At 42.2% G+C, this 24511-nt stretch overlaps 2 protein-coding genes across 4 annotated transcripts in view; one reads left to right on the top strand and one right to left on the bottom strand.

The window, feature by feature from the left end:
- nrg2a (neuregulin 2a) overlaps positions 1 to 14719 on the bottom strand; it is a 55964-nt gene extending 41245 nt beyond the window's left edge. For all 3 annotated transcript variants that reach the window (XM_044041891.1, XM_044041890.1, XM_044041893.1), the window contains exon 1: positions 14074 to 14719. In XM_044041891.1, coding sequence (XP_043897826.1) covers positions 14074 to 14485 — 412 coding nt within the window. In that variant the 5' untranslated portion in view covers positions 14486 to 14719. The remainder of the gene's footprint in view (positions 1 to 14073) is intronic.
- A 1322-nt stretch (positions 14720 to 16041) lies between these two features.
- puraa (purine-rich element binding protein Aa) lies at positions 16042 to 23512 on the top strand. Its single transcript, XM_044042866.1, has 2 exons — positions 16042 to 16186; positions 19527 to 23512. The coding sequence occupies exon 2, from the start codon at positions 19607 to 19609 to the stop codon at positions 20462 to 20464; it is 858 nt and encodes a 285-aa protein (XP_043898801.1). The 5' UTR covers positions 16042 to 16186; positions 19527 to 19606; the 3' UTR covers positions 20465 to 23512.
- Positions 23513 to 24511: the final 999 nt, after the last annotated feature.

Below are 24511 nucleotides of genomic sequence, written 5' to 3'. Positions count from 1 at the left end.
GACCTAAAATTATTATTATAATTTTAGGTCTATAATTATTTTATTGCCTTTTATGCTTAAACTGCAGGAAGACTAGCCTGACACACACACACACACACACACACACACACACACATGCGCGCATGCACACACGCACACACACACACACACACGCACGCACGCGCATGCACACACATGTTCGACATTCATGACTTGAGGGGACATTGCATTGGCTTACATTCATTTCCTGGAGACTTACTATAACCTTAACCACAATGACTAGTGGCCTAATCCTAATCCTAATCCTAACCTCAATCAATGTAGTCATTTACGTTATTGGGACTTTGACACACTCAATGAAACTTACATTTTAATTTACATGTAAATTACCACTCACCCTCCTCTGAGGCTAAATTATGGGATAGCACATGTTAAACTTCAGTGATAATAAACAGCGTCTCCACTCATTTAGTGACATACGCCGTCTTCTCAGGGCGTCTCTGTCTCTCATTCCCTTTGTATTTTCTGTCTGTCTCTCACTGGCTGTCTGTCTCTCACTGCCTGTCTGTCTCTCACTGTCTGTCTGTTTCTCACTGTCTGTCTGTCTCTCACTGGCTGTCTGTCTCTCACTGGCTGTCTGTCTCTCACTGCCTGTCTCCCGCCCTTGTGTCTCAGGCACAGATAAAGAGGTTTGTGTGACTTGAAGATAGAGACTGGAAGCAGATCGTCCACCTCGTCATCCTGCTCTTTCTCTCCCGCTCTCTCCCGCTCTCTCCCACTGCCCCCCGCTCTCTCCCGCTCTCTCCCACTGTCTCCCGCTCTCTCTCAGATGAAGAGACAAACAATCTCCCACATGCTCTCACAGTTTATCAAACACACACCCACATAGAAGCAGGTCTTCAGGCAAACACATATGTGCGCTCTCACCAGAAAGAACAACACACACTCAATCTAAGTGTGGTCAGGCCCTCAGAGTATACACTGTCACACTCAGATACAAACACACCCCCTCAAACACACACACATACACATACACATACAAACACACAGGTGCATCCACACGTAAATAGAAGAAGCACATGGGTCATTGATGTGATTTCCACTCTCATACAAACCACGACACCACAGCAGCCCACTTCATCGCCACAAAAATCACTATAATTATTATTTATTGTTCATACTATAACAGAAGAGTTTTCAATGTTCATGTTAATATTATCATTTTAGTGTCTGTGTGTACAATACTCACATAAAACACGAAATATTAAAAGAATATTCCCTCACCTGTATGAGTTCTTTAGTAGGGTTAGGGTTAATGTTAAGGGTTACAGTTAACGGCTAAGGTTAAGGGCTAAGGTTAAGGGTAGGGTTAGGCACAAACCCTGACATTGTGGATCTGAATAGTTTAAATGTCACATCAGTGTGAAAGAATCTATAAATGAACTGATCGTTTTTAAATGACATGTAATGTAATGTAATGAGATGTAATTTAATGTAATCACATGTAATGTAATGTAATGACATGCCGTTACATTACATGTCATTGTTTTAAATGACATGTAATGTAACGTAATGTAATGTAATGTAATGACATGTAATTTAATGTAATGACATGCCGTTACATTACATGTCATTGTTTTAAATGACATGTAATGTAACGTAATGTAATGTAATGTAATGACATGTAATGTAATGACATATAATGTAATGTAATGACATGCCGTTACATTACATGTCATTGTTTTAAATGACATGTAATGACATGTAATGTAATGACATGTAATGTAATGTCATGTAATGTAATGACATGTAATGTAATGTCATGTAATGTAATGACATGTAATTTAATGTAATGTAATGTAATGTAATGACATGTAATGTAATGTCATGTAATGTAATGTCATGTAATGTAATGACATGTAATGTAATGTCATGTAATGTAATGACATGTAATTTAATGTAATGTAATGTAATGTAATGACATGTGATCATACGCGGTGAAAAGTGAGTGTCAACTGATGAAAAGTAAATGAAGACAAAGGGAAACACTTATCAGAGCGTCCGCGCTGTGCTTTGCATTCTTCTTCATCAAATCAAATTCCTTGTGGTTTATCAGCAGAATGTGTTTTCAGAGCAACACAAACATGTCACCGTGAGGACACACAGAGTGAAACCAGCTTCTTGGACAAATCATTTGCATTTCTGCTTTGGCCTCTCGTGTCTCGGCCGCCTCTTATCTACAGTCTGTCTTATCTCTTTGTTTGTTTTTCACCGATGTCGGCTTTTCCGGGAAAACAGTTCACTACGCATGTGTACGCTGGGATCATCATGGCGGAGTAAATCCACATCAAAGCGGGCAAGAGAGCCAGGACACTGTGGTCAGGTCACAAAAGCCTCTCCACCCATCGAGAAGCAGATGAATCCATTTGACCGAGGAGGTCAAAGCTGTGGCTCCACGAGCAGCTTAATGATCACTGAGCAAAAGCACTTTGTACGATGAACATTTTAGCCAGCAGAGTCTTTATTGTTGCTCAAAAAGCCAAAAGTTTGTGTTGTTTTGTAACGCTGGCTCGCCTGCAGTGGTTTCCTGGCCCATGGCCATGTGCAGTATGATAACTCTCTGTGAGCCTAATGTCATGGAGAAAACAAGGGAATGAAAAGAAACATGCCTCGACAGTGCATAGAAAAAGTACACATCCCCAAAGATGCGATGGAGAAGAAGCGGAAATGGGGCTACAGGGCTCACGCAACAGGGACTTTCTGTAACACTGATCTCACCAGCTTTGACAAGGATCACAGACCTCTGGGAGGAATGCTGCTCTCTCATTTAGGGTACAACACCCCCACAGTTATGGGCTATCGATATCACCGGGGAGATATGTTCCTCTTCTGTGTGCATTTGCTGCAGTGAGATGATGGTTCGTGTGCCGGTCTGTGGGCCAGCTGGGACACATCTCAGTTCACCCACACACACGCACACACACTGAAGCTCGCTCTACGCTGCACACTATCTTTCAACAACAAGCCGAGCAGGGACCAGACGGAAAGAGGTCCTATTTGTGCAGGAAGATAAATAAGCTTCTGCACCCAGTCCTGTCCCCTCCAGATAATGAGCAGGAGAACTGGTGGAAGGTCAGAAGAAAGCAAAACACACACACACACACACACACACACTGACACGCATGGCTTTATTTTCAACTATCAGTGCTTAATATTTAATAATCACCTAAATAATCCTGCATTTCTTTATAAATATGAATGAAACCTCAGGTGGGAATTGTCCATTTTTTGCCATCTTTCCCAAAAACCCGTTCACTCCATAAACGCTGCGAAGGTTGATGACGTCACTGGATTTCCGGGTCTCTGTGGGTGTCGAGTGTGTGGTCATCCAGTGAGATGATACCAAACACAAACACAGAGTAAATACCAAGAACTGAGTGCGACGACTTGTTTACAAGTGATTGTCGTGTGAGTCAGCAGCGCCGTAATCTTCCATCAGCTCCTCCTCTGCGTTACATCCACGACGGTCACATTGAAATCCCTCAGTTTTCTGTAAATGTGCTGAAACAAACCCGAGACCCTCTTCACCACTGAAGGGAAACATGATTTTGTCTTGGTCCACTTCCAAACACTGCGAACAAGCCATTCCATTCTGTTTAAAGTCTTTTCATGTTAAGACACACATCAATCCACACCTACAACATACCTGAGGAAACAAACCTTCTCTCAGGATATGTGCTGTGTGTATGGGGTGAACATGGCCGGACACGTCCCTTAAACACACCGGGAGGCGCCCAGCGGGAGTGCCGGCAGCCCCTCTTTTCAACACTTCGACACGCTGCACACAAACACAGTTGCCCTTCCCATGGTCCTTTTGTTCTCTCTGGTTTAGTTGAAGTTCCTGACATGGACACTGTCAGCTTGGCATGGATATTTATAACTGATGCTTCTGTAACACTTCATGTATGATTATTTTTCCAGCGCTGCATGGCAAAGATCATGCTTGACTCACTGCACAAATGCAAACAAGCCTCTAAAAAATACAGCTGACGCACAGAAACATGCATATGCTTGCCAATGCAGAATTATAGCAAACAAACTTTACAGAAATTCAGACAATTACCCAAAGAATAACACACCCAATCTTTGGCAAGCACCTACACACGAGTGAGAAGAAATGATCTGGAACTGAAACTCCATGCAGACTAACTGAGTTTAGGTTTAGGTATGTTTTTAAGTAAAGGCTATAAAAGATTACGGGGCTAAACGTTGCTTTATGACTGAATACTAACACCACGCAGTGATGTCCTGCATGCCCCTGCTTCGGGTGTCAATCGAACGAACACCAAAAAAACATGAATTCAAATGGAGGCGCAGGTTCTGCACTAACATTTGATATTCAAGGCGTGATCACAAAACATATCAATAGCTACACGGTCAGTTAATGTCTGGAGAATATAAAAAGTCCTAATCCCATCAACGAACGGTGGCAACGCTGTTTTTCACTGACATTTTAGCACAAAACAAAAAGTGTGACAAAAGACTTTAAATGAGCAATTATTTGACTCTGGCATGTATATGTTTTTGAAATGATGGCGTAGCACTGTGCTATAAATACACTGCAGCTGAGGTTGACAGCGGGGACCTTAAGCTGTTTACACAAAGCTTTGATAGGATCCTTGTTGTCATCTAAAAACCTGCTTATGGAATATTATGGAATGTGTTGTCTGAGGAAGCACGCCCACAGCTACAGAGATTTACAAGTGAAAAAAGGTGGAAATGTGTGCCCGCCAGCCTCACCCTGCCTCCTGAGACTGAACAGGTAGCTACTCCAACAACAACATGCCAAAACAATGTTGATCTCAACAGCAATTTCTGTGATCCTTTCACTCCTGACAAGCCTGGTGTTACAGGCAATTAATATGAATCCAGCCCAGTGTCAGTGGAGAACTTTGTGAAGACAACAAGCACAAGAAGGGGATAAAAAAAGGATTTCACATGCCACAGTAACCACTTGAATATTGCACCGAGTCACGCATCAGTTTCTTCTTTCAAATCATTGAAAAATCAGCAAACCTGGGTTTCTCAGTGTTCTGCATTGATCCACAGCTGAATTATGGGACTAAAAATCATGGAGGCTGTCGTCCATACATGTTAACAAAGCCAAATGCATATGAAACAAGGTGGTTAACAGCCTCGAAACTAGCTATCGACACCTTTTTCACCCTCAAGCATCAATCTGTGATATATTGATAACATAATAACAGACAGAAAACAGGGTTTTTATTAATAACGAGGAATAAGTGATGTTCTTCATGTAGTATTACTGATAACAGGGAGGTCAAATGATGCTAAAATCTTACTATTGCTAATGAAGAAATCACAATATAACAACAGTACGTCCATGCAAGTGTTTTCCAGGTCATCATTTGAGCATGACTGTAGCTACGTCAGTGTAAACATGTTCTTACCATATCTCACACCTATTTTCCATTGTAATTATTAAAATATTACTATCAATAAGATAACCAACAACAATCATTACCTGGTGTTACTGTACTGTAAAGAGGTTTTTTCTTTTCTTTTTTTTTCAAATCCACATTATGTTCTTTTCAATGCTATAGTAGAAAGAATTCACTGCATTTGTTTTCTGTTTACTGCTTAAAGTATTTGTGACTTTAAAGGGTTAATTTTATCGACAACCTTTCATGCTGTGCACAGGAAAAAGTTTTAAATATTTAATTACATGCACTGGCTGCAGCCTGTGAAGGAAAAGTATTGCAGCCCAAGATAGCTGCAAATGACTGAATGATTCAAGAGAGACGGTAAAAGTAAACTGGATTCACAAAGCACAAGGATTTCATTCAAAACACAACAGTTACACCTTAAATGTGTCTGCATTAGTTCACTATAGATTTAGAGGTATTGCAGGTATAACCTCCATGGGTCACATGGCTCATAATGAGTGCATGTTTGAATATGATTTATTCAACAATTACTGATCCTTTGTATTTTGAGACGATCCAGTCCTTCACGTCAGACTTGAACCAGCTGAGAGAAATGACCACTGTCAAACACTGTACACGACGGACACTGTACACGACGGACACTGTACACGACACTGTACACTGACACTGTACGGACACTGTACACCCACGACCCCAGACACTGTACATACAGACAGACACACCCCTGGACACTGTACACCACACAGGGACACTGTACTGTGTGCACGGACACTGTGACACTGTGACACCTGTGTACACGCGACACTGGGGCACGGACACTGTACCCTGGATTGTAGACGGACCCTGCGGACACTGTGACGGACCCTGGTACCTGGGACACTGTACTGTTTGTACTTGGGACGGACACTGTACATCACTGTACAGTGACTGTGTGCAGTGACAGTGACTGTGTGCAGTGTCAGTGACTGTGTGCAGTGTCAGTGACTGTGTGCAGTGACAGTGACTGTGTGCAGTGTCAGTGACTGTGTGCAGTGTCAGTGACTGTGTGCAGTGTCAGTGACTGTGTGCAGTGTACAGTGACTGTGTGTCAGTGACTGTGTGCAGTGTCAGTGACAGTGACAGTGACAGTGACTGTGTGCAGTGTCAGTGACTGTGTGCACTGTGTGCAGTGTCAGTGACTGTGTGCAGTGACTGTGTGTGACTGTGTGCAGTGTGACTGTGTGCAGTGTCAGTGACTGTGTGCAGTGACTGTGGTCTTCAGCTGCAGCCACAGAGCCAGGGAATCTAAGAACTGCAGTGACATTCCGAGTGGTCTCATCCCTTTCAGCTTGTCAGTGAGTGTCCTGCTCCCTGATCCTGATCATATACTGCCTCATTGTGGTGAACATTCTTCAGTGGGTGAAAAACCTCACAGTCCTAATTATTGGAAGGCAGACAGAAACTGACCTGGATCTGCTGGAATGTTTAGTAGGAAATTTAAAGACGTCATGTGTTAACATTATTAAGTCTAAACACGTTGACTAATTTACTAATGTACAGTTTCAAAAATATTAAATCTACTTGCTGTTGTTCTTGTTTCTGATATCTACTTTACTACATATTCATTTATTGTAGGCATTGTTAACGTTCATGTTTAGTGTTTGAAGACGAGTTGCATCTCATGGGATTTATTCTCTAATTAATCTTCAAATTAAAATTGTGTTTTTGAGACTGTGTTTTATCCTGTGCTGCTACTTTATCTAATATGATTTTATTCACCATTGGAATTCTATAAATATCATGTAGTTCAGTGAGAAGTCAAAAGTTTTTCCTAAACTTAATGACAAAATATTAAAAGGTTTATATCTGAGTAATTAGGTAAATCATTATTTTTAAGCATGAAAATGAACTTTAAAATGTTCTTATTATTACACACAATTATTTAATGGCAATTCATTATTTTGTCAAAAGTAAAATTCTGTTGAGAAGTTTTCAAGTTAGATTAATGGAGATTAGCGGTTGTGACATACAGTTAAGACTAATCACAGCAGACCCAGACGTGATGTCTGATCTCCACCATCTGTTTCCCTGAGGACGACGGTGACGCTGTACATGTATCAGTGATTTTAGTGGAATAAAAAACACAAATGCTTTATTGTGACGATCAAATGCAGTTGATGGAAGTGATTATTAACGCAGCAGGGAAAACTATGAGATGCTTTTAGCTAACTGTTAACACATGTTTGTTTGTGATCACGCCTTCAGCAGCAGGACAGATTAAGATTACACAAACCCACAGTGACCCCATTATTCTCCATAAACCCAGATGTAATCCAGAGTGAGGATTTGAATCATTGGCTTTAGTGAGTGAGCGTTCAAAGGTTAAACAGAGACAGTCAGTGACCTGCTGTGTTTTAGTTTGGTGTCATGTTCAGAAAAATGTCTGAACATGACACCAAACTAAAACAACTTTACAATTATATATTATAGAGTTAAATAATAATATAATATAATCCAAGCTTTTGTTTTGAAGATGAATTTCCTTCAGTAATTTCACTCATGATGAAAACACAGAGCAGCACAATAATGATCAATGTAATCGTCACTTCATTTTCTTTTTCTTTACATGTTATGTAACATTATCACACTGTGGGTCCATCTGTAAGAGTTCAGCTGTCTGTCTGTCTGTCTGTCTCACTAATAGCTTTAATAATGGCTGCGTTCCATTCCGGTGAGTAAGTTCCCTGATGTTAAACCTGTGACACCTGCGCTTCTGTTACCATGACGAGCCTCGCTGTAGTGGATGATGATGTCATGATGATTCCAGATCACACAGATTTAAACCACATCATTTATAACACATGTATTAGTGTTGTTATATTCTCTCTAATAACATTTCGTTGTTTGGCCTTTTCCTTTATATCTTTTTTAATTACAGGAAGTTTGATGCATAAATGTCTCGTCTGTTGTTACTGAAAACTCTTCTGTCTATGAGAGATTAGCAAAATATTAATAATGAAACATTGACTCAAATGTTCATGTTCATGTTCATTCATTCATATGTCAGTGTTTCAGGGAACAACACACCGGATTCAGATCAACAGCTCGTCATCAAGCTCTGCAGAAGCCTGATAACGAGCTGTTGATCTGAATCCGGTGTGTAAGTAACAGATTAGTGTGTGTGACATCACACACAGCTGGCTCTGCAGAAGACAAGACCCTCTTAACGATACACACCGTGTCTTGACCCTAACGATTGCAGTGTTTGTGCAGCAGCATTGTTAATTACCCCGAGGGATTAATAACGTTGTCTGTCTGTCTGTCTGTCGTCTGTCTGTCAGCATCAGTGCACATCAGCGCTGTGCTGATCAGAAACCAGAAAACAAACAAACATTCTACAGAACAACAGAAGAATTAGTCTGACAGTGAAAAATTAAGACAAATGATTTACATCATGTTAAGAAAATATGATCTAAATAATGTTTACAAAGCCCTAGTTAATGCACTTTAAAAATAAACACGAAGGAAGGCGTGGCCTTGTGAGAGTGGCTGTTGTTTCCAACATCAAACATCTGCTTGATGCCCACTGACTGCTCCACACACACACACACACACACACACACACACACACACACCTGTCTGTCACAGCCTCAGCGTGAACACCACGTGCTAATATTGGCTTGTAAATGCTGTGGTTGGTGTCTGAAGACTTGTGGACTATCACATACATGAAGCTGTGTGGAGACTCACGGAAAACAGCCCCTGGAAACAGGCGGCGTAAACCCCAGAAAAAACAATCTATGTTTCCAGGTCCAGACACTTCAGCACTGACAGTTGAAAACACTTCAATCATCCTTATCTCAACAAACACACATCCTGTACATGACAATAATCTCTGTGGTGAAGACAATAAATAAAGGCACCGTTGTCACAATCAGCAACTGTTTGCTCAATTGCCCTTGAGGGTTCTGTTAGGATATAATGACGAACCTGTGGAAACATGTTGATTCGTATCGCTGCCACACAAAGTTTAAGCACTGCAGAACCCACTTGCCATCAGCAGCTGTCATTCATATTCTATGTCGAGCTCTTCTTGGAACTCGATTCGTGGAAAGATGCACAGCTTGGGGGCAAAAAATCCACTCGTCTACCACCTCAGTGCAGCAGCTGCGGCCACATACACACACAGCTCACAGCGACACATCATTGTTTCATTAACTTCATTCAAAGACTCAAACTGTCTGAATGAGTGCAGCTTTGTTAATCACAGGTGTGAAGACACACGACGCAATTACACAAGGTTTCCTCCAGGAGTCGACAGAGAGACTTAGACTGAGCCACTTTTCTGATGCTCAACTAAAGGCAGATGCAACTTCACTCATTAAAAGTGATGCCACTTTGTTTGTCTTCATGTTTTCTCAGATCCTCAACAGTAAAAGAGAAGTAGCCTATGATTATTATAGATAGCAATGCTTTGTTGATCATAGCAGTCAGAGGAGAAGGACCGGCCAATCATCACCCTTTACAACTGCCATGAGTCACATGGACAACAACACAAGACACAGCTGCAGTGGACAAACGTAGCCTGCTCCTCTGGAGTCCAAATCTGGGTTAGAGTTACATGAGTTAGAGAGTTACATGGGTTAGAGAGGTAGAGTTACATGAGTTAGAGAGGTAGAGTTACATGAGTTAGAGAGGTAGAGTTACATGAGTTAGAGTTACATGAGTTATTACATGGGTTAGAGAGTAGAGTTACATGAGTTAGAGAGGTAGGAAGTTAGAGTTACATGAGTTAGAGTTACATGAGTTAGAATGGGTTAGAGGTAGAGTTACATGGGTTAGAGAGGTAGAGTTACATGAGTTAGAGAGAGTTACATGAGTTAGTTACATGAGTTAGAGAGTTACATGAGTTAGAGAGTTAGAGTTACATGAGTTAGAGAGTTACATGGGTTAGAGAGGTAGAGTTACATGAGTTAGAGAGGTAGAGTTACATGAGTTAGAGAGGTAGAGTTACATGAGTTATATGAGATAGAGTTAGATGAGATAGATGAGACAGAGTTAGATGAGATAGAGTTAGATGAGTTAGATGAGATAGAGTTAGATGAGTTAGATGAGATAGAGGACACAGAGTTAGATGAGATAGATGAGATAGAGTTAGATGAGATAGAGTTAGATGAGATAGAGTTAGATGAGATAGATGAGACAGAGTTAGATGAGATAGAGTTAGATGAGTTAGATGAGATAGAGTTAGATGAGTTAGATGAGATAGAGGACACAGAGTTAGATGAGATAGATGAGATAGAGTTAGATGAGATAGAGTTAGATGAGATAGAGTTAGATGAGTTAGAGTTGTTAAGAGGGAGTTTTTTCTCTCCACTGATGCCTAGTGTTTGCTCATTGTGTGAACTGTTGGGGTTCTCTGCTCTCCTTGATGTTGTCTATGTACAGTGCCTTGAGATAATGTATGTTATGATTTGGCGCTATACAAATAAAATTGAATTGAATTGAATTGAAGTTTGATGAGATAGAGTTAGATAGAGTTACATGAGTTAGATGAGATAGAGTTAGATTAGATAGAGTTATGTGAGTTAGAGTTAGATGAGATAGAGTTAGATGAGAGTTAGAGTTAGATGAGATAGAGTTAGATGAGATAGAGTTAGATAGTTAGATGAGATGAGAGTTAGATGAGTTAGAGTTAGATGAGTTAGAGTTAGATGAGTTAGAGTTAGATGAGTTAGAGTTAGATGAGATAGAGTTAGATAATAGTTAGATTAGATGAGATAGAGTTAGATAGAGTTACATGAGTTAGATGAGATAGAGTTAGATTAGATAGAGTTAGATGAGATAGAGTTAGATGAGTTAGAGTTAGATAGCGTTAGATGAGATAGAGTTAGATGAGTTAGAGTTAGATGAGTTAGAGTTAGATGAGTTAGAGTTAGATGAGATAGAGTTAGATAGAGTTAGAGTTAGATGAGATAGATGAGATGGAAACCATATTACAGTAAGATCACACTGGTCATTGTTCTGATATTCCAGAGGTCAGAGGTCATTATTTCATCAGTACTCACACGACATCCTTTTTCCAAACTTCAAAGCTACACGCTGAGATCACGTGACACTTTACTTTCATGTCCATCTACATATGAGAAAGTTTTACATAGAACAACAGTCAAGTATTCAAATACTTTCACAACTGTGGTAGTTCCCACAACAGCAGGTGTCTCCACGATAACACTTCCCATGATCTTATCTCACACACACACACACACACACACACACACACACACACACACACACACACACACACACACACACACACACACACACACAGAAATGAAAGGACCAGGTTTGTCTCCACGAGGACGACTGGTCCTCACAAGGTTAACGTCAGTGTTTCATGCAACAATAAATAAAGTTAAAATAAAGCAAACAATACAAGCGCCGCCCTCCAAACACACACTTCCTGACAAACATTAGCATAATTCAATGATGAGATGACTGGACGTGTGAGGGTTACAGGCTCCATGTTTTATATGATTTTAACTTTATTGTTCTTCTATAAATAAGATCAATGAAAGCATCGCAGCACTTGACTCTCATGTGTTCACGCTGAGATATTTCACTGTAGCACCGTGTGTGTTTGTGACACTGTAACATGAGGGACATGGTTCTGTTGTTACCTGTTTGTTGTATTCAATGTCCAAAGTCCCAGCGGAGCGGGTTCTGATGAAAGGGTGAGAGGGTGAGCTCTGTGTGTGTCAGAGCTGTACAGGATGTACATTCCCTAGTCCCCAATGTACTCCTGCACACCGGGGAACTGGGTCAAGTTTTGGATGTGTGCTGTGTGAGCCTACACCTGGGCCCGGGCAAAGCTTTATGTACAGCAGTTACGAGTTCAAGGCCAGGACATAAGAGACAGTATAGTATAGAGACTCTAAAACACTGTTAGGGGAATTAATATGAGGGAAATAAGCAGTCAACAAATCACCACAACTTTAACTCATTACTAAATGAAGGACGGAGCTCAGGGGGGATGAGGATGTCGAGGGACAGCTTGTTTATCAGCTGTATCTGACAAAAAAAAACATATTTAAGGGGGGAGGGGACAAAAAGAGTAAGCATCCCATCAACAACAAATGCCCACCAGGGCAACATTAGCTGTGGTAGGCACTTTGGACCAAATGAAAGAGACAGAAGAGGGCGTGGCAAGTCTCTCAGGTATCACAGCGAGGTGGCCGTGCAGCATTGATCACAGCACTGACAAGCTTTGCTAAGTGGCAGGAGAATTCATGTTTCGGAGTCTTCAAGAAACTCAAGTAGTAATGAGGTACATTTTATGTTGCCTCTCTAATGGGATGATGAGTTTAAAAGCCAGTGAGCCTGGCAAAAACAAGAAAAGAAACAGGAGACTTTGAGTCTCATGGGTCCAGCTATAGCACAGTTTAACAAGGCAGCAGTGCAGTGCACACATTATGCTCCAGGCCAAGGCACTTGAGTGCAAGTGCAACCATGTTAATCATCCTTTGGAGGAAATGTGTTCTTATGGCGCAACTGACTCTGTATGTGACAGTGGACACGGACTCTGTTGTAGAATTAAAGTTAGAATAAACCTGCACACTTACTCATGTCTGAGTGAGACCCACATCAGATCCATGACCAAAACAAAGTGAACTGTGTGCACAGGCTCAAAGCCAAGATTCTAATTTCAATGACAGGAGCGGAGAGCAAGAATAAAAGGTGTCTACGTATCCATGCACACAGAAGACAGCTGGTGTGCATCATATACTGCAGCAACATCAGTGCAACTATATGCTGCATTGTCCTTAATCAATATGTTCCATAGCTTAACGATGTGATCACACGTCATGTTTTCAACCACGGGAAACTGACAGTAAAAATAATAACACCTGTCTCAATGTGTCTATCTGAAGGTAACAATGCTCTGACCCGAGAAATCTGTGTGTGTGTGTGTGTGTGTGTGTGTGTGAGAGAGAAAAATTTGATCTACATGTAACATAAGTGAATAATTCAAAATCAATCAGTGATATAAAGATCAGTAATATCATCTTTGATGTTAAAGTTCTGTGTGAACTCAGGTCAGTGTCACAGTCTACGTATTTAAGCAGGGCGTGAACCTAAATATAGACACGGAACCAGGTTCCTTTGGGCACGTGACGCCAAAGACACAGGCCGCTGTCCCTGGTCCTGAAATCATAGCGCGTGCTGTGTTGACATGCGAAGAAGACACAACACAACACAACACAACACAACACAAAGTCTTTAAAGTACAGACACTCGGAGTGTTCGCGGTGTAATGCGGGTTTGCATGGTGCAGCTAGTTCGATACACACAAACTGCAATTCCTTACAAGCAACAGTGCGAGGCGCATGTCTGATGCAGTTCAGGGGAGAGGGAAGGAAAGAGAAAGAGAGAAAGAGACTTTGATTGATCATGTGAGCTATGGCAGCCTGCGAGAGTTGTCGAAAATTGCTGCATAGACGCCCCTCAGGCATCTGTCAGCTTCCGACTGACTCCAAACACCTGTTACCGCAAGCACGAGAGCTAAGTGTGGCTGCTAACACGAACACAGCCTTCATCCTTCCGGGTTCACACTTCACCGGTAAAAATCCACAATACGTTCACTTACCGCAGTCCTCACACAAGATCTTCCCAACATCCTTTTTAAGGTTCTTTCCACTCGTGTCCAGGGGCGCGAACGATGCCTTGAAAACCAAGGGCTCGTCAGTGGGGTCCATGAAAAAAATGTACTTGTGGTTCTTCTTCACTTTGGTGCACGGAGCCTCGGATCCGAATTCCCCCACAGTGACGAGCTGCTCTCGCTCCAGACCGCCGCTGTTCAGGGGCCAAACATCCAGCACTTTGACATTCACACGGTACGGTTCCGCGGAGACGTTGACGGGAGGCGTGGACTGCACCTTACCCTCGATCACCACGGACGCTGTGTAAGCCTGGTCCTGCAGGGAATTCAAACTCGGGGAGTAGCAGGCGAATGAGACCCCGATGACCAGCATGGATAAATGCACTGAATCAAGCCTCATGCCGCCTGCTTTGGCTCGGTGGTCGCTGGTCGCGTTGCGGCACAGCTCGCTCTGCTGCGGGGCGATGGCGACGGAGCTGGGTTGAATGAAGAGACAGAGAGTGGGCTCCAGTGGCACAGCAGCGCGACAGACCTTGCATAAGTGTCCATGCCATTGGGATCCGCTGCTTTTTCCAGTGATTTGCAGTGGGTAAAGAGCAGCTGTGTGGACGGGGACGGGGAGACGGGGGACGGGGGGGACCGCGGGGCGAAGCTGGCGTTTAAATCCACTCAGTGATGATAATCATCATCATCATCATCATCATAATAATAAGGCATTGTTGATTCTCCTCGTCTCTATGCTGCCATCACAAGCCTGGACTACAAGACGACGCCACTCTTTATCTTTGCCCAAAAATTGCAGTGGTTACCGCTGATGCTCGTGTGTAATACACACTGAGCATCATCTGCAGCGGACGGAGAAAAATGCTGCAGTGGAGCTCAAGTTTGGTGTCGTCCGCGCGCGAGAACAAAAAACACGCGTTTCATTCCACAAAAATACAAATAAAAAAGAAAACTGTTGTTTATTCCTGATCGGCAGCAATAACGCTGATCCGCCGCCTTCCTTATTCCACCGCGACTCTCTCTCTCACTCTCTCTCTCCCCGTCCCTCCCTCCCTCCCTCCCTCCCTCTCTCGCTCTCTCTCCACCTCCCCCACCACAGAGCCACAGACAGAAAGGAAATAATGCCAAAGGGCTCCGTCAACAAAAACGCAGCATCGCAACGCTGAGATAGAAGCAGCGGATGATCGACAGGTCGATCTCATCACTCCATGATGTTAGATCAGTGTGAGGCACATCCTACATCCATGAGTGCGCGCGCGCGCACACACACACACACACACACACGGGAGAAGAAGAAGGTTCTCCACAGATCCAGAGGAAATCATGAGTCTGCTGCAAAAGCTTCAGACAGTTTGTGAATGACGTGTGTGTCTCGTGCTGTGTGTCTCGTGGATTGTTCTCTGTTCTACAGGTAAATCAAATCATGATTAGATGAGATGACAGTAGCATGAATGCAGATCCAGCACTGATGGCATTCACAGAGAGCGCCCCCTGCTGACCACCACTGGATTTAGAGAAATCTGACAAACACAAACTGCTGTTAACATTTCACCTGCAACACAACCTGCGCGTGCGTGCGTGTGTGTGCGCGCGCGCGGGCGGACTTGACTGCTCTCCGTGGTGCTGAAATCTTACAAATAGATTGGACGTAGAAAGCTGGTGCGCACTCTTTTGTGTGACGTCACGTTCCTTACTGAACACATGCACGTGACACGTGGTCGTGTATATGTACATAAGGTGACACAAAGTGACAAACGCTCACTTACTTTGGTTTGGTTTGTCTTTTATCTCAGTGCAGACTGGACCCTGCATTTCCTCGATGGCGCCGGCAGGAGGCGCGCGTCCACAGGCTTTGTGCGTGTTGACATCAGAGGTGAAACGTGCGCCGTTGAACTTGTGCGTGTGTCGCTGTCCGTGCCACGACTCGCCGTCTCTTGTCCATCTTGTGGAGAAGACAGAAGCAGAGCGCCGCGCTGTCATTCCGCACAAAACAAAGAGGCGCAGATCACATGCACATGTTTCCTCTGCCTCCTCTCGTCCTCTGCTTCTCACCGTCGAGGCTGTGAGGCGCTCTGTCTGCTCACTGCACGCCTGTAAGGTAGGTTATGGAGTAATGACGCTGATACGCTGATCTTTATTCTCGCCGTCCTGTCACATTTAAATGTCCTGAACTCGCGCAGCCAAGTGTGCGTCTGTGACACAGAAGCAGCGCAGTGGCTCTGGACCGTGTCTCTGGTGTGAAATAAGTGCTGCTGCGTTTGGAGCGGAGCCACTGCGTTCCTGTGTCGGGATGCAGCGCAAAACTTTGTGGCTCAATCACAACGACGGCCTTTAAAAACAAGTGCGACGAGACCGTTTTATGAAGCTGATGTCGACGTTGGATTCAAAGCTGGACTCCTGAACATGTGACGAATGTGACACCTGCGGCACATTCACGTGATCACAAACGAGTCTGGACAAACAGGACACGTGGGCCGGTGATTGTGGATCATTAGACTCCACAATAATAATGTTTATGGCGGATTTAGGCTCAGTGCGCACGTGGAGCATAGACACTCTTACACGTACTTTACATCCGTTACGTCCTCGGATGTAATGTTTACATCCTTGCGCGTCCTTTACATACATAGTCAATAATGTACATCTCCCGTCGAAATGTTAAATGGTTTGACTTGCCTGTTGTGCAGAGTCGCGGTTCTCACCTGGATGAGGAGTAAAGAGAAAGTGCGCGTTAAAATAAGCAGAGCAACATAAAAGTCCGGGTTAGTTTAGTTTTAGCGAACATACACACAACCATCACGTGTTCATCAGAATAAATCACATGTTCAATTTAATTCATGTTGCCTGCACGTGGATGTTGGGTTAGTGATTGAGTTCATTAACGATCACTGAACCATGACTGGACCTCACCTGAGATTTCAGTGGAACAGAATTACAAGGCCACAAGGTCGCGAGGCCTTGTGATTCTGTTATTAATGAAAATAATATCATAATAATAATAATAATAATAATAATAATAATGATATTATTATTATTATAATAATAATAATGATATCTGCACGTGCATCAGTGATGAGAAAATAAAAATCAATAATAATCATCAGGTCACGTGTGTAGGCCTCTGAACATGAAGGAAACCGCAGCTCACCTTCTGTCATGTTTACAATATTTGAATCTCACTCATTTCTTACTACATTTGTATCGCAGCACTTTATTATTGTACTTTTTATATTAACTAAATATTTCATTTGGATTTATTAACTTCATTTCTCATTTGATTACGAAATGGAAATAGCCTGTGCCTTTCATTAACATCATTCAGATATGAACGAGTTGCGTCATGTGTTCATTATTTTAATATGAATTCACTGAGAAAATAAATTGGCCCACGCATATTCTGTTTTTGTTCACGCACGTTGAAATCAGCACTGGACAAACATCATCATTACACACAGAGTTCTATTCTGTATTCTGAGACATTACTAACTAACTAAATAATTCTAACAGTAATTCTAATAATAACAACAACAACAACAATAATAATAATAACAAATACAAGTGTGTTTTATTGAAGAAAAGCCCACGTGGTGCACCGATTTTGTCTCGTGTTTTTCTATTAACAATTTTGTCCATGTGATGTATTTTTCATTATTACAAATAAACATATATTAGGCTAATTTGCATGTTGACCAAAAATAAATAAATGAATGAATAAAACTAAAGAAGTATAGAGCAGAAGTTTCATGTTACAGTCTGTGCATAGCTCATGTATCCACTCTAGGGCTTCAAACAATATTTAATCACATTTATTGTTTTTGAATTTTTTTTATTACATTACATTTGTGTTATTTTATTTGTATCATGGCGTCCTCGCGTGTCCAGCTTTAGAACATAAATTCTAACCATAATAATCCTGATTATAATTATTAAAATAATACAGGGAAACAATTTGCAGGCGTCATTGTTCTAATATGAAATGTGCGGTATAGTTTCATAGCCTGTTGTAAACGTTCAGCCTCACAATATCGGATCCAATATCGGATCCACGGATCCACGGATCACAGGCCTGAGTAGGCTTCATTTCACTGTTTAGGCCTACCGTACCGAGAGAGAGAGAGAGAGAGAGAGAGAGAGAGAGAGAGAGAGAGAGGGAGAGACTGGCGCGTGAGCAGCATGACCACTGCACAACACAAACACACAGACTTTGATATAAATCCATTTACATCAGACCTCGTGACTCAAACCCTAAAAACACAACTTGACATTAGATTGAAATGAAGTCACGCATGTAACGTCCTGGTTTTATTATTATTATTAATTTGCTTCTGAAATGACGTCAGAACTGTAACCACAGCTGCTCACAGTTTGAAGAAGGAAGAAAATATCACGGGTTTTTTAAAGTCGTCCATCCGCTGCTACCACGTGCAGGTGAGTTCATTTAAAAACAAAGATATTTATAGATTTAAATAAAGGCCATAAGAATAGGAACAGAAAGTGACTTAAAGTTGTAAACAACCAAACGTCTAATGTGGTTAAATTTATTTTAAATACATGAATCACATTAAAGTGACATCATTTATGAGCACGCGATATTTCAGTGAATCACAGGAAAATCAAAGATTTATCAAATCTGTTTTGAATCTTGTGTTAATTAATTATCCACGAGTTTGGCCTATGACCTATATTATTAGATTATTATCTTTTGAAAATAATATTTCATATTTCTATATTATTAACGTGATGAAAATTAGCACCGACTCATTTTCTTCTGTTGTAGAGATTTTTCTTCTCTTCCTCCATTCCTACTTGTATTTCGATTTCAAATAAATAAATAAAAGATATTATTTCATGTATTTGTTTATTTTATTTTGTGAGCTTGTTCAATATTTGTGTGAGTTTAGCTGTTTGGTTTCTATTTTAAACATTTTACAATTGGGTTTGCTATGCATTCACTTTTTTAGATAGTTCAGCATTGTTTCACAATAAAGATATGTATTTAAAATAAATAAAGACATTTATTTATGATAAAGAACATTAATGACGTGTCTCTGGGGCATTCAAATATCATCTTCTTCCACTTGGGCCACGATTTTGTCAAAAATAAGCAGTGGGTGGCAGATTAACAGCAGGTTAGCGGCAGGTTAACACCAGTTTAACACCTGCATTGAACGTCTGTGTGATAGTGAACACATTCAGGTTGAAATGACTTTAAATAATTAAAAAAAAACCTGCACAACAACACGTCACAAGTAAAAACACGCTTCAGACTGAGTGTGTGCGGCATCTCCTCCCAATATCGGGTGATTCTGTCGTGTTCTAATCACCGTGTTACCCCCAAACGTGACACCGAGAGGAGGAAATGTTGTAAACGAGTGTTTTTTAACTCGTCCTGGTCTCTGCATTCACGCTTCCCTCGCTTTTTCTGTACCTCTGTGCAGATCTCGCGAGAGCTCCGGCGTTGGCTGGGGCTGGCCGTGGCTTTGCAGCAGACGGAGGGAGAAGGCAGGCAGGCAGCATCATGGCGGACAGAGACAGTGGAAGTGAGCAGGGAGGAGCAGCCACGGGCCCGGGCTTCGGTTCCATGCACCTAGCGACAGGAGGGGCGGGCTCGGCTTCCGGGCTCCAGCACGAGACGCAGGAGCTGGCGTCGAAGCGAGTTGACATCCAAAACAAACGCTTCTATTTGGACGTTAAGCAGAACGCAAAAGGCCGCTTCTTAAAGATAGCTGAAGTCGGGGCCGGTGGAAACAAGAGCCGCCTCACTCTCTCCATGTCCGTGGCGGTCGAGTTCCGTGACTACTTGGGGGACTTCATCGAACACTATGCCCAGCTGGGTCCGAGCAACCCGGGGATGGTACAAGACGAACCCCGGCGAGCGCTCAAGAGCGAGTTCTTGGTGCGAGAGAATCGGAAATACTACATGGATCTGAAAGAGAACCAGAGGGGACGCTTCCTGAGGATTCGACAGACCGTTAACCGGGGGCCCGGTTTGGGATCCACGCAAGGCCAGACCATCGCTCTCCCTGCCCAAGGACTTATTGAGTTTCGTGACGCTTTGGCTAAACTTATTGACGATTACGGCGTGGAGGACGATCCTGCCGAACTGCCCGAAGGCTCGTCATTGACTGTGGACAACAAGCGCTTTTTCTTTGACGTCGGATCCAATAAGTACGGCGTGTTCATGAGGGTAAGCGAGGTGAAGCCAACCTACCGCAACTCAATAACGGTGCCCTACAAAGTGTGGTCCAAATTTGGGAATACTTTCTGTAAATATGCCGAGGAGATGAAGAAGATCCAGGAGAAGCAGCGCGAGAAAAGAGCGTGCGAGCTGCATCAACAAGAGGAGATGCAGGCGGACGATGGAGACGAGGATTGATACAGAGAGCCCGAGGAAATCAAGACAAAAGATGCAAGAGTAATGAAAATAACAAGAGAAATTATAATGATGAACTCTACTGTATAAAGGAAGAAATCTAAAGATTTAACTGTAATGGTTTAACTCCAAGGGAGCATCACCCACAATATAAGAAACCTCCACAACCTGACAGTTCTGACATGTTGTCACTCATCGCTGGATGTTACCCCACTTATCCACCATTAATACAGTTAACAGGCTGCTAAACAAAGTAATAACATTATATTTGAACATTGTTTCCTACTTGACAAACAATATTGAACTGAGTGTTTATTTCCCTTATTAACTGAAAACTTTTGTACCCGTTAAAGCTATTGTAAAAACAAACAAACAAACAAACAAACAAACAAACAAACAAAGGAACTGTCGCCGAGTTCCTCTCCGTGTGAGCTAAAGACTTCAGCACAAATCAGACCTTTTCACTTTTCAACCAAATTAGGAACTCTTTGTGAAAGGTTGTCACATGTTGGTCATCTACTGAACCTTTACAGTGAGTGCAGATGTGTTTCCACGTGAATCACGAGGGCTAGGCCTGTTCTCACACACACACACACACACACACACACACTCAAAATACTGCAAAAAGGAATAATAACGTAGGCATTTTCATCAGATGACAGAAGTGCTCTATGTGTCGTGCAATATGCATCGCAGAAAAAACAGGAATCACACATATACTCAAGTGATCAGTGGATCTTGACATGATGACATTTGCCAGAGGCATTCAAAGAAATATTAATATTGTAATTATTGTTTCAGTTGAAATTGTTGCCATGCAGATGGATATATTGTAGACTACCTTTTTGTCTCGTTGTTGATGCAATGTGTTCATTTTAAAAAGGTACTAAATGTGTATTTGATAGAAGAAGTGCAGTGACAACATGTAGCAAACGGCCTGAATTGCACATTAACATCCACTCATACTGTGTGTGATTTACTTTGATGGTGTGGAGAGAAAACGGAGGCAAACTTCAGGTGAGCGTCATTGGTCGGAACACGTGAAACCTTTCTGTCGTCATTGTTCAGTCATAAAAGTCTACATGGTGCCAAGGAGCGCTGTTGCTGCATGTTCATCTGCACTAAGATAGATTTCGTTGGTCTCCCAAAATATTGGCTCAAGGACCCTCCTCTAAATGCATTGTACGAATCTGAAGTCTGAGTCCAGAGTGGATTGGCCCACGGTCTCCGTGTAATTATCCTGTGACTTGTTTCATCTCCATTTTGAAAAGAGCAATCTCACAAACTTGTATTTAACGTCTCGCCGCCGCCGCCGCCGCCGCTCTTTGAGGAGGAACATTGAGGAGCATGCCTGGATGAGCCAACATGAAGAGAAGTCACTTCTCAGCTGTTGGTCAAGTGCCAGCGATGTGTCAGTGTGTCCGTCCTCCGGTCAGTGGGACGTCTCTGGATACGCACTCGTAGCTCTAAGTACTCTACTCTCTAGATTTGTAAGCCCAAATATCCATGTGTGTGTGTGTGTGTGTGTGTGGGGGTGGTCTGGGTTTTGGGTGAGATTCTTGTTTTGGTCTAATTGTAAATATTTGGGCTGCCACACGGAAAACAACTGGTACTGGTCCAGTTCACTCGCATCTCATAGATGTGTGATAGCACTTTTATAAACTCCAGAGAAACTGGCAACAATCAGATAATGTCAGATTTACCTCAGCATTGAATTCAATGACTGCTCCCGTGTTTAGATTGACTGGAAACCAGCAAACTACACTGTCCTTGACCACCTATTTTTGGAGCCTGTGATTGGGAGCATCCTCTTCAGCATAGAAACAACCTGGTGCCTTACACACTCCGCATGCTTACACGCTGGCCTGGTGCTTTGGATCGCAGTTTGGCTTCTACTTGTCATTGTTTCCTCTTTCTTCCATTCCGTTGGTGTCTCAGCCCCTTGTGTGCTAGCGCACGACTCGTGGTGCTAAAAGGTTTTTTTTACAAACTCTTGCAAAAGAGAAGAAGAAAAAAGTAGGAGCAGGATTCTTAACTTCTCTCTGCTACCTTCTTTCTCCCCTAATGTCATTGCCATTCCCGTTTCTCAGCCATCCAGGTATCGGCCTACATGTAAACATGGACGGGGGGGGTGGGGGGGTCGCGGTCACCGAGTGCGAGACGATGCAGAAGAGTTGGCTCAGAAGCACGGAGCGCAGGGGCTGATGGGAACATCTCTAGTGGCGTGGTTGTCGCCTGTAGAAAAGCTCCTCCGATGGCTTGGGTTTCAGTTTAACGTGTAAGTTGTAAGTTGCTCAGTTAATGGGGAGTAGCAAGCATGTCTTTTTTCTTTTTTTTTCTTTTTTTTTTCAAGTGTAGTTTTACCTTTTCAGCATTATTCCACATTATTTGTAATTCTGGAATGTTTTCGCCCACAAAAAATATCTATTTTTTTCTGTGCAACATTTCATCACTGTGTGCAATATCGTATGTGCCAATGGTGGCAATATATGTATATCAATTAAATATATGATTACTATTTGAAAGCATGTGGCTGAATTCCATGTTTATTTCTCATGAAGGAGTTGTATATGCCTTTATTTGCACTCTTGACTCCATCCTGGAGGAAAACATAGTAAACCAAGATCTGATCAACCTGTTGTGTGGAGCAGTGGATGAACGCCGGTGACCTTGGCTCATGGGTTGTTGAAAGTATAAACTATAATCAATGAAGTTTTTGTGAAAAAGAAAACTTAAGAAATTTCCATTTTAGCTTCAAGCTAAGAAAAGGTGCTTCTGTCCAATCCTCATTACGATGTACGATGTACGATGTACGGTGAACTGTCCTCAGTGGTTGTTGTGTGTAGCACTTTGCTTTCCCAGGTTAAACAAACCTGACCAATACTTGTTTAAAATGATCTGAAAAGAAAAAAGAAAAAAAGAATGTTTTTCTTTTTTAAAAGAGCGTATTTTGATTTCTTTTTTTCTTTTTCATTTGGTTTGATGCATCAAATATAATTTATGTACATTTGACAAATTTTAAAATAAATTTAATTTACCCATCTTCATTTACATGTGTGTGTTTTTTCATAAGGTCTACAATTCATGGGTGAAAACATGTAGTGTTGTCTGAAATGTCAGTGGTGTTACTTACAAAAGCTTCATTTTACAGCCTTTAAGGTTAAGAACCCGTTGAATCCCGTCTTCTTAGAGATTTGACATTAGTACTGTATGTCTAATACCAGGCTGTAAAATAAAGCATTACTTTGGTCTCTAATCACTCTGACTATTATGCCGTTTGTGATTATTCCACTGCTGATGAAGCAGCTTCATGGTCATGTGTCAACATCTCAAATCATTTGGATTTGAGATGTTTGGTTGATTCCATGTTACGTACGATTGAACGTATTAAAAGAGATCCGCTATAGTCAGGGATCATGAGAGGTACCCCACCACAAACACTCACTCACCACAGAGGTCAGAGGTCAGGGTGGGTCAGGAAATTCTGCTGGAGATCCGTATGTTTAGGTTTTGTGATGATGTAGATCAGGGGTGTCAACATACAGCACAATTTGATCTCAAGGGGGCCGGACCAGTAAAATTAGTCAAATAATAGAATAATAACCTATGAACAACAAGAACTCCTCCTCCTGTTTTTTCTCCTTTGTTTCACATTTAATGAAGGATAATTTTACAAAACATGACATTTCTTGAGAAATATAAGTGCTATTTCAACAATATCATGCCTAAATGTACTATTTACACAGCACACTGGATCTATAAAGGCACAAACATTTAGTCACGCGTATCTGGAGCATTTGACCTTACGTTTAGATTAGTGTGAAATTTTAACAAATTCATCCTGTGGGCCGGATTGGACCCTCTGGCGGGCCGGTTCTGGGCCCCCGGGCCGCATGTTTGACACCCCTGATGTAGATGCTCCTGCAGTGACCTGGAGAAAGGTCAACAAATGAAATGGACCTCAGCCCAGATGTTCAGGGCTGGGGTAGCTCAGCCCCATGTGTAGAGACATCATGGTCACGTGTTCAAATCCACCCCTGGGTTAGTTGT

Source organism: Solea senegalensis, linkage group LG13 (assembly GCF_019176455.1).
Source record: "Solea senegalensis isolate Sse05_10M linkage group LG13, IFAPA_SoseM_1, whole genome shotgun sequence".
In the NCBI taxonomy this organism is placed as follows: domain Eukaryota; kingdom Metazoa; phylum Chordata; class Actinopteri; order Pleuronectiformes; family Soleidae; genus Solea; species Solea senegalensis.
Note: the sequence above shows the minus strand (reverse complement) of the source record. Positions and strands in the feature narration are given on the sequence as shown.